General features: G+C 33.8%; 1 protein-coding gene across 1 annotated transcript; it reads left to right on the top strand.

The window, feature by feature from the left end:
- Positions 1-1,138: 1,138 nt before the first annotated feature.
- LOC124358485 (syntaxin-6-like) lies at positions 1,139-9,054 on the top strand. The gene is made up of 3 exons (XM_046810781.1): positions 1,139-1,395; positions 4,279-4,373; positions 7,261-9,054. The coding sequence occupies exons 1-3, from the start codon at positions 1,154-1,156 to the stop codon at positions 7,335-7,337; spliced, it is 414 nt and encodes a 137-aa protein (XP_046666737.1). The 5' UTR covers positions 1,139-1,153; the 3' UTR covers positions 7,338-9,054.
- The last annotated feature ends 1,501 nt before the right edge of the window (positions 9,055-10,555 follow it).

The following is a 10,555-nucleotide window of genomic DNA, read 5'->3' as shown; positions in this document are numbered from 1 at the left end:
AAGGCATAGAAACAATTTTTAAATTTACCATAGAGTCACTATTTTTGAAAAGAAAACACACTTTTAAAAACAAAACATTTAATCCTAAACTAAACCCTGTTTTTATTAGAAAAAAAAAACTGTTTCCATAGTGTGGAAGAGGGCATGAAAACCATCCAACCCTGATTCTCCAAGAGAAAATTGACCTGCAGAAGCCCATCATTGAGCAAATTTCCTGCAGAATTGAAATGATCAAGTAAATAGGTATCAATCTACCAAATAAATTAGTGTTGTTTTAAAATTTAGTATTGAGAACTATAGACCGATTTTCATTTATCTGTTTTTCAAAACTCATGGAAACAATAATGTGTGATGGCTGGTTCAATTTCGCCAGAAAAACGTCATCAATATTCATCAACATGGTGGTATGAAAGGAAAATCCACTTCTATGGCTGTGTTTGAATTCATCAACTCTGTTTTGTCCTTCATTGGTGGTAAATTGACTTCTATTAGTATTTCTCTAGACCTCAGCAGGGGATTTGACTGCAGTACAATATGCCTAGTTGAAGTAACTTGAAAGCATGGCTGAGCATTCAGTTTATTCCATTCTTATCTTTCAAATAGAAGTTCCCACCAATTTATGTCTTCAAGAAACGTCATTGTGGTTCTTAGAAAATGGGCTATCACTCAATGAAAAAAATTCTGTTTTCTTGAATTCAAACTTCTTGCATTACAAAACAGACTGCTGTCAACTGGTATTCAAATAAATAGTAATTCATTAAAGAAGCAATGACCATTCAATCAAGTTTTTGGGCTTACATGTGGACATGATCTCTTCTTGGGGTTTCATATTTTTGGGGATTCTTGAGCAATAAACACTTTTTAAGACTGTTTAAATTACACAAAATGGTGTATTAGAGCAATAACAAAAACCAATAACATAGAAACATGGAAACCATTATTTGCAAAACTGGGTATAATGATATTGGCGGGGCTGTGTAGATGAGAATGTTGCATGTTCTTCAGGAGTCATCCCCAGCTATTTATGAAAAACAGTGACTATCATTCGCACTTCACAAGGGAAAGAGGAAATCTTGAAATGCCTAAACATAAATCAATGTTTTAAAAGGGTCCTTATAACTAGTAGACCTTGCTCATAAGAATTTGCATTTGTATGTTACAGCCACTACTAGAGAATAGTCCAGTGAGAATGGCAACAACACATGGCACTACCAAGTATTCCAAGCTGGAGAATGAGATGGACAGTCCACACAGGCACTTCCTGGACAGTACTCTGGGCCAGCAGAACTTGCTCATCAGCTCACAGGATGACCAGTTAGAGCGGATTACTCACTCTCTGGGCTCTCTTAAGACAGTTTCTCGCCAGATTGGCTCAGAGCTTGATGAACAGGCTGTGTCAGTATGATAATTCCTCTCTTTAGATAACAGTTATCATCATTAACTCGGGAGATTAACATTAATGTAGTACATTGTTCTAGTGTCAATACTTTTTAATACTTTCATTACAAAGTAGAAACTTCCTTACTTAGTGTCTAAATTACAGTGAATTTTGAGTTTCCATTACTTGAGATTTGGAAGAATCAGCACTGTCTGAGTTAAGTTTTTTGTATGATATTCATGTTGATTAAGTGAAAGTCAAAATCATGTTTATTCACTTGTCAATCAAAAGATCATAAAAACAAATTGTAAAATGATACTGGAACATATACAGTGTGTTCAAAATTTGATGCACACTGAAGGGATCATGGAAACTACAGGAGATACACAGCAAAGATTAAACAGACAAAGTTGTATGCAAGAACTTTACCAATAAAATAATGTGGTCAAGTTGCTTGTTGTTGTTTGTTCACTTGCTGGGCTCAAAAAACTGTTTTTGCTCAAAATTTTCAAAATGTCACAGCTCTCTGTACGGTTGTGTGAAGGGAATTTTTAATCTACTATTCAAATATTTGGTAAACCTGATTGATATTTCACTGCACAAATTGTTGGAATCAGCTGTTTACTTAAATGTAGAAATTGTCAGACAAGTTTAGTCTAAAAATGGCTGTTTTTGACATGTTTGTAATTGTTTACCAACTCAGCATGTTAATTTCAAATTGCATCATAATTTAACATTTTATAAAAAATAAAAATCATCATATAAAAATAATGTAATAAGCGAGATACCTTCGTCAATTGTTCTCTTTAGGAATTCTTCATTTGTATAAAAGGGATGATCAACAAGCTAGGAGCTCAGTGCTGTCTTCAGTCCTAATCCTGTCTTGGATCGTAAGTCCGTGGGGAGGCATCTGTATATTTTCTTTCCCATGTATATTGGTTTTTTCATACAGTGTGAGGTGATGTCTCCTAAAGGGGTACATTGATCCATTTCTGATGTGCTTTTGTATGTTGTAAAATCATTGTCAGTGCTCTTAGTTGATTTACAAAATTACCACATAGATGTAAAGGCCAGCTACTGTCAAGATTTTAAGCATCTTGTAGGAATCCCTGCAGCTGCCAAGTGGTTGTCAAATTCAAATCATCTTGATTTACATAAAATTCAATTTTAGTACAGTCGTTCTAAAATACAGTATTAAGAGCTGCAATTTTGTTTGAAGTTTATTTTTGACGATGGAAGGATTGTGAAGGAAACAGGATTTTTCCGGACATTTGCAAAAAATCAGTATCACTACATTTTGAGATCTGCAATCTGATCTCTTCTTCAGGTAAATAACTAACCTAATACATAATTACAAACTAGGTTAAAATAAAAAAATTATACCAAAGCGTTGTGGCACGCCTAAGTGAGGAATCACAACCACCATGTTGTATGTCAACTTCACTAAATCTAAAACATGATCTTAATAAAAAACTATACACAATACGTCTGCATTCGTCTACCAACCACCTACGACTCACTTCAGGTTTTATGATTAATAACCCATTTATGTATAAAAGATTATTTTTATGTCAGCCTTTGTTTACTGTTTCTAACTGCGCCAATTATGTCGCAAACTGCCTGTCTTATTATCTGTTCTATTTAGGTAGTCAGCTGATGCCCTTTCCCCTAGAATTTTAAGTCCTTAATCTATAATGTCTTCTTTCTTTGTGAAGTTTCGTCTTTGTCCGCATCACTTCCAGTAATTTGAAATTGTAGGAATTTTAGATAACATTTTTTAAGTCGTAAAGCTCCTTCGTCAGGAAAGTAAGCACTTTCAAAAGCTTGTTTAGACTTCTTTTAATTCTTAAACTTTTCTTTGTGCAAGCTGTGTCTAAGGTGATCCTTAGAACTTATTAAATAAATATTCAGTGCATGAACCTCTTCTCAGTTTCGTTTTGAAGCAGTAATTTTAGGTCATCTAAGACACCTCTGAAAGTAACTGGTTTATATTGTCTCCAAGCCATGTTGATTGTACTGGTTTGTGTTGAGTGGTACGATATGCCTGTGTGAATCACTTTAGTTTTCAAATTTTGCAAGTTGATATTTGTACTAATCCAGTCAATGGATGATTTTGTGTCATAAGTAATTCTAGTGGCTGGTAGTTTTAGCCGTTCTATATAGTGGAAGGCCAGGGTTTTATTTAGTTTTGATGTATTTCTTATATCTGGTTTTAATATATCAATATTTATATCTCCCATTAAAAGTACTTTTGAATTTTCAAGTTTGGTGCCTTTCACATTAATTTTGAAATCATGTCACAAGCTTTACTCACATTGTAGTTAGGGGATCTACCAGTATATGTATCAATATATGTTTGTTTTATGAAGGGTCATTTTTATAACAACTTCTTTGTATATGAAGTCATTACTATACTGAGATACATAAATCATTAATGCACTGTGTCTGTACTCCCAAGTAGACTTTTTTAAACCTTTGGGAGATCAACGTCACAATATTTTTTATCTTGCTAAGCTCTAATTTACAATTTTGTAATATTTTACTAAAAATCTGTTCATCTAAAAAGGAATCTAGACTTGGAATTGATTTTGTTCCTTAGCTCTTAAGTTATTTTATTAGAAAAACATCTAATATTAAACCATCAAACAAATTCCATTTTAAAATTATAATGTTTTACAGTTTACAAAAGTAAACAAAATAATATTTTTGTTAAGAAATATTTAAAAATATTGCACCCATTCAAGACCTTGTTTTACTACTGTCCTTAAAATTACTGTTATAATTTGTGATTATTTTAAAAGAAATTAGAGAATTAATGTTTAACGATTATTGAAGAGCTTATCTTTCACCTATAGGTATTAGTAATAAATTACACCAAGCTGAAGCTTCTATGATTTCAGGATGTTGGATGATTTTGGAACAGAAATGGAGAATACAGATTCTAAACTTGACTCAACAATGAAGAAAGTAGCTAAAGTTCTTCACATGTCAAATGGTAAGTTTGGAGCAGTAGGCAATCTTGGTAGTGGTTAATTGTAAACAAGAACATAGAAGCTCTCATTTGTTAATTTATCCAGTCATCATAGCTTTGTGGTATGATATTGTTTATTATGATCCTGTACTTGATTGTTTGTCTGCAGAGAAATTCTTACAGTAGTTCAGTAAGTTCATTTTACCTACCCTGTGTATGTGTGCTTTTCCTCTTATATTTTAAAACACAAATTATATAAGGATGGTAAAATTGTGTCAGCAATAAATAAAAATAAATGTAAAAAACTTATTACATAATTTGATTTTAGACACAAGTAAAATATACAACTTCCCCTAATTAATTGTGGAAGAACATTTTATAACTGTTGTTGCTTTTTAGTCTAAAAAGCTTCTTCACTCTATCCCCACTGACACAGACATTTTAGCATGCATGGTGACCTTTTTGACAATGCTTTTTTGAACAAAGCTGTTATAAAATACAAAGGTTTAGTAAAGCCTCAATATCTTTTTGTCAGGTCTTCCTGATTTGTTTTCACTGAAATACTTTTAATGAAATTTGCAATAAATGTATAATATTATTTTTATTGTATAGGTATGTTTATTTGTTTGAAATTAGTTATTGTTATTAATGTATGTATTATTACATTTTGGAACTTTTTTCATTTAATTTAATGTTTATATCTTGATTGAACAAGAGTTTTACAAAGTCTTGGCCTCATGTATTGTAGTAACATATAACAATAGAAAATGTCAGAAACCCTATTATCCTTTCAAATCTTCTACCATCAGTAACAAATGTTAAAGAACAGTGAATAATTATCATTAATGCACTACCTTTTATCAATAATGTAAAACCTTTTTTTGTTTTTCATTTATCTTGAAATATCCTAATAATATTATAAATGTGAAAGTAACTTTGTTTGTTTTTTTTTTCATGCATACTCTACTCAATCATTTCTACTAAAATTTCATGGACATTCTTGTGGTTCTTGAAATGAATATAGGCCTATTCTTATTTCGTAAATCCATTCGGGCTATGTCCTAGTGGTCTTTAAAATAACGAAAACTCCCAAGGAGCATTCCACAATAGACATGCAACGAAAGCCAACTGACGAGTGAATCTGATGATTTCCAAGTATTCTACGGGTATTAGTCATCAAGTGCCACACCACGCCGGCTGGCCCTAGCAACAGTCAATAGAGACAACGGAAGCTAACTGACGAGGGAACTTGATGATTTCCGAGTATTCTACGGGTATTAGTCATCACGTGCCACACCACGCCGGCTAAACCTAGCAACAGTCAATAGAGACAACGGAAGCTAACTGACGAGGGAACTTGATGATTTCCGAGTATTCTACGGGTATTAGTCATCACGTGCCACACCACGCCGGCTAAACCTAGCAACAGTCAATAGAGACAACGGAAGCTAACTGACGAGGGAACCTGTTGATTTTGATTGAGTATTGCCATCATGTTACATGCAAGATCGTCTTAGCAATAGCCTATAGAGACTGCTCAAATTGCAACTGCATCACTTCTCGCTGTAGTGACCTGTTTAAAAAAATGATGTTTCATATTTTTACTTCAGAATATTAGTTTGGTTAATTAGGAGGCTCGGTTAACCATGCCTCTGATAATCGGGAGTTTACAGTTTATGGTTTGCTTGTAATAAGTTATATTTCAATGAATCAAAAGCATTAGATTTTTCTTTGTCCCAATCTAGTAATTTTGGCACATCCTTAATAATTTGTTCAATAAATTGCAATAAGGATATTAACTGCAGCATGGTTAATAAAGGCAGTAAAATCAAGTATCTAGGTTTGACACTTTTTGTACGTAGGTAGGATACTTTATGTAAGTTCTTTGAAAAAATCTCTATGATCATGGTTTTGGTCAGTTTTTCATAAATAAGTTTGTCCTCTCTTACTATTGAGACAGGATTATTTTTCCATGGTCAATTTCAAGCTGGAGTATGGATTGTCTTCATGGAATAGTTTGAAAGTTTCAAATTTGTCTAGTTTAATAGTCCTTCAGAAAAATTTTAAAAATTGTAAAATTTTTTTAAGATTGATGTGTAATGGTGATATTAGAGAACATTAATTTACACTGTTTGTCAATAAACATAGTTTGCCATTAAGATACTTGTAGGTTTTAAAAGACTGAGTACTTTTTCATATAGAATGGTAACTACGGACCTGTTACTGCTATACTCTAGTTATACTACTAGACTCAGTAATCAAAAATATTTAAGATTATCGGACCAAAATTTTCTTTTTTAAAGATATGTTTTGTGCTTTTAAGTTAAAAGTTTTTAATTTTAATTCCAAGTGGATTCGAAATGGTTTTGGCTGTTCTACTTAATTTGTGTCTTTTTAATAGTATAAAATAATTTAAGATTGTTTGTACGTAATTATATTTTTTTTTTTGTATTTTTAAGCTTGAATTGCAAAATTAAGGCTTGCTGCTTAGCTTTTAACTAAACAGCTGATGATGACTCCTGCCCAAGTGCAAGAGTTCCTTTTTGGACTAGTATATTTTACTTTTTAAGCTGTATATTGTTTTATACTCTATTTACATGTATATGAATGGAAAAAATACATTTAATTATTTATTTTATCTTCTAATTTGTATAGAACGTTGCTGTATGGGTCATGGTGAAGTGGGAGAGTAATAATATTGACACCGGTGTTGAAGGGTTGTTTGAAACCGGGATAGAAAGACCTTGATGGTTTGTTGCACAAATCCTCGTCAGTGAATTTTCACCGATGTCCTTTCATGCATCCTATTCGTGGTGGTCATGCTGAAGTGAGAGCGTAATTATAACAACACCGGTAGTTTGATGGCTGTTTGACACCAGGTTAGAATGACTTTGATTGGTTTGTTGCACAGATCGGCGTCAGTGGATTGCCATCGCTGTCCTGTCATGCATCCTATTCGTGGTGGTCATGCTGCTGATAGTTCTCTGAGTAGCCACCACACTGTGCAGTGATGAGGACTGTTGCAGCTACCCGGACACTATACAGTAACGTCATCAGTTCCATCTAGGTTGTCTTCTCCTAAGTTTTTATACTTATTTTACTGCATGACTATTCATGAGTTTCCTAAATTTGGTTTCTATCTTTCTAGTCGTTCTTGTAGATGTAAATGAAAGCATTGCAGCTTATCAGTGGTGACTTGTAAATATCTTGTTAATCTTGTAAAATGTTATGGATTTGTATAAGACTGGATGACTCTATAAGGGACTTAATCTTTGCTACTTTTAAATCTTATGATCAGTATAAGTTATTTGGTTTTAGATAGTATAATTGCTTATAAAGTTAGTATTTCTTTGAATGGAATCATTGGGTTTGTATTATCGATCATTTTCTTAGTCAAATATGATGATTATTTTAACACAATTTCAACAGCAAAATTAAATTTTACAATTACATCAATTACTGGTTCACCAATCCTCTACAATTATAAGCATGTACCTATATTTAATAAATTTCACAGAATTATAACAATGATGGATTTTAAATTAAACTAAGAATTGTAACTCAATGAAAATTGTGTGGTGTGTATTTGTTTTATTTACATTGCTAAAACAAATTACAGTAGAGCCTCAAGCACGTATGCTACTTTTATATTGTTTTATAACTCGTACTAGACTACAATGAATAGTCCAATTATTACCATGAATTATCAATTAGCTAATGTTAATGGAAATATATATAATACAGCAATACAGTTATTTCAGCAATTTATTGCTCTTTAAGATAATCAAAATTGTCGGATCCTTTTGAAAGGATTTTAACTGTTTGGGACAAAATATATTGAAATTTAAATATTTTTAAATAAAAAAATTCAAAGGTAAAAAGATAAATTTTCGTGGAGTTTGTATAAGTTGGACTCGCCTGATAAATTCTACCAACATCAGATCACCCTTTCAGTGTACCACAGTCTAAATTTTATTTGATCCCAAATTCAAATTAATCTTATATGGATTTGATTATGTTGACTGCGGCAGAAACTTACAGCACAGTGGCATTGTGAGATTGGTAAATATCATTTGCTATAGAACTGCAAGTGAAAGTATTAAATTAAAATTATTATAGGTTATTTTATTCAGAACATTCCTTATAGTTCACTTATAAGTTTTAGAATTACTAAGCATGTATAATAGTTTAAAAGTTTTGTACAAGTTATAATATAAAAAGTTTAAAATACTACATTTTACTTCATGATTCTGTATTACTATAAATCAAAGGTACACACTTCAGAACAATTATGAAATAATGATATTTTCAAATATTTTTTTACACAATATGTATAAATTTCAGAACAGTAAAAATACAGCATATTTATTTCAGGTGCTCAGTGAAACAGATTATATATAAAAACAAAACTGTAATGCACTATGTAGTAAATCTCCTTGACTTTTACACTTTCTCTATGTTTTCACTCTGCGTCTAGTTGTGCATGTATTCACACAGGTTGACGACAGATATTTTTACAGTGTTGTGACAAGGAATGTCACGATCAAGCTATCTTTGCCTTTAATCATCTCCATGACTTGTATGCTTTCTCTATCTTTTCACTCTCTATTAGGTTCTGCATGTATTCCAACATGTTGACGACAGATATTTTTACAGTGTTGTGACAAGGAATGTCAAGATCAAGCTACCTTTGCCTTTAATCATCTCCATGACTTGTATACGAGGTCCAATCAAAAAGTATCGTACCTTTTGGTGCAACGTAAAACTGAAGTTACCTGAAAAAAGCTGGCGTTAATTTTCTTCAAAATAAGCACCCTGAGAAGCAACACAACGATTCCAGCGACGTTTCCACTTCTGGAAGCAGTCTTGAAAATCACTTTTCGGCATCGCCATGAGATCAGCCGTCGTTTTTTACATAATTGCTTCTCGACTTTCAAATCTGGTGCCTTTCAATGGTTTTTTGAGGTGGGGGAAGAGCCAAAAATCGCATGGAGCCATATCTGGAGAGTACGGAGGCTGAGGAACTTGCGGAGTGCCGTGTTTCGCCAAAAAAGTTTGAATGAGCTGGGAAGAATGAGCTGGCGCATTGTCGTGGTGTAGCCGCCAATTTTGAGACGCCCACAAGTCAGGTCTTTTGCGGCGAATCGCATCTCGGAGACGACGTTGGACACTTAAATAGTACTGTGCATTCACAGTTTGACCCTCAGGGGCATATTCATGGTGCACAACTCCACGGTGGTTGAAAAAAACAGTAAGCATCACTTTGACATTGCTTCGAACTTGCCTTGCTTTTTTTGGCCGAGGATCCTGGGGAGACTGCCATTGTGATGACTGAAATTTGGTCTCAGGGTCATATCCATAGACCCAACTTTCGTCTCCAGTTATTATCGATGTCAAAAAGTCCACATCATCGTCACAACATTGCAGCATGTCCTCGGCAACATCCAATCGCCGTTGCTTCTGCTCGTCTGTCAGCAATTTTGGCACAAATTTTGCGGCTACCCGGCGCAATCCCAAGTCATCCGTTAAAATTGCTTCAGCTGATCCGAAACTGACATCTAACTCAGTACTTACTTCCTCCACAGTCATTCGACGATTTTCACAGATCAAAACTTTTGCTTTCTCGATGATTTCCGGAGTTCGACTTGTTTTTGGTCGGCCCGAACGCGCGTCACTTTCTGCCGAGGTTCGACCACTTTTGAAACGGTTATACCACTCTTTAATCTGCGTAACACTCATTGCCTCATTTTCAAATGCTAGCTGAATTTTCCGAATGGTCTCACTTTGTTTTTCTCTGAGTTTCACGCAAAATTTAATGCAATAACGTTGTTTCACTTTTTCCGTCATCTTCACAGTTAGAGAAAACCGATACGCGCACTTGACTTATCAGTACATACTGACCCGTCTCCGGCGAACCAGTTGGGGGATCAAGATAAGACTTTGTACCTTTCCTTATCATAGTAGGAACTATTGTCGCAACAAATCTTATCTCATTATTGGCAGCAGAAGCCGCGATACACGACGAGGTCGGATACTTTTTGATTGGACCTCGTACTTTCTCTATCTTTTCACTCTCTATTTGGTTCTGCATGTATTCCAACATGTTGGGGACAGATTTTTTGACAGTGTTGTGATAAGGAATATCATGATCAAGCTTCCTTTGTCCTTTATCACCTCCATGACTCTTACACTTTATGATCAAGCTT

The sequence above is a fragment of the Homalodisca vitripennis genome, chromosome 1, assembly GCF_021130785.1.
Source record: "Homalodisca vitripennis isolate AUS2020 chromosome 1, UT_GWSS_2.1, whole genome shotgun sequence".
Classification (NCBI taxonomy): domain Eukaryota; kingdom Metazoa; phylum Arthropoda; class Insecta; order Hemiptera; family Cicadellidae; genus Homalodisca; species Homalodisca vitripennis.
This window is presented reverse-complemented; position numbering and strand designations above follow the sequence as displayed.

Coding starts and splice junctions, on each gene's coding strand:
- LOC124358485 (XM_046810781.1), top strand. CDS start 1,154: ATGTTACAGCCACTACTAGAGAATAGTCCAGTGAGAATGGCAACAACA. Junction 1,396..4,278: donor GAGCTTGATGAACAGGCTGT/GTCAGTATGATA, acceptor CTATGATTTCAG/GATGTTGGATGATTTTGGAA. Junction 4,374..7,260: donor AGTTCTTCACATGTCAAATG/GTAAGTTTGGAG, acceptor TTTGTTGCACAG/ATCGGCGTCAGTGGATTGCC.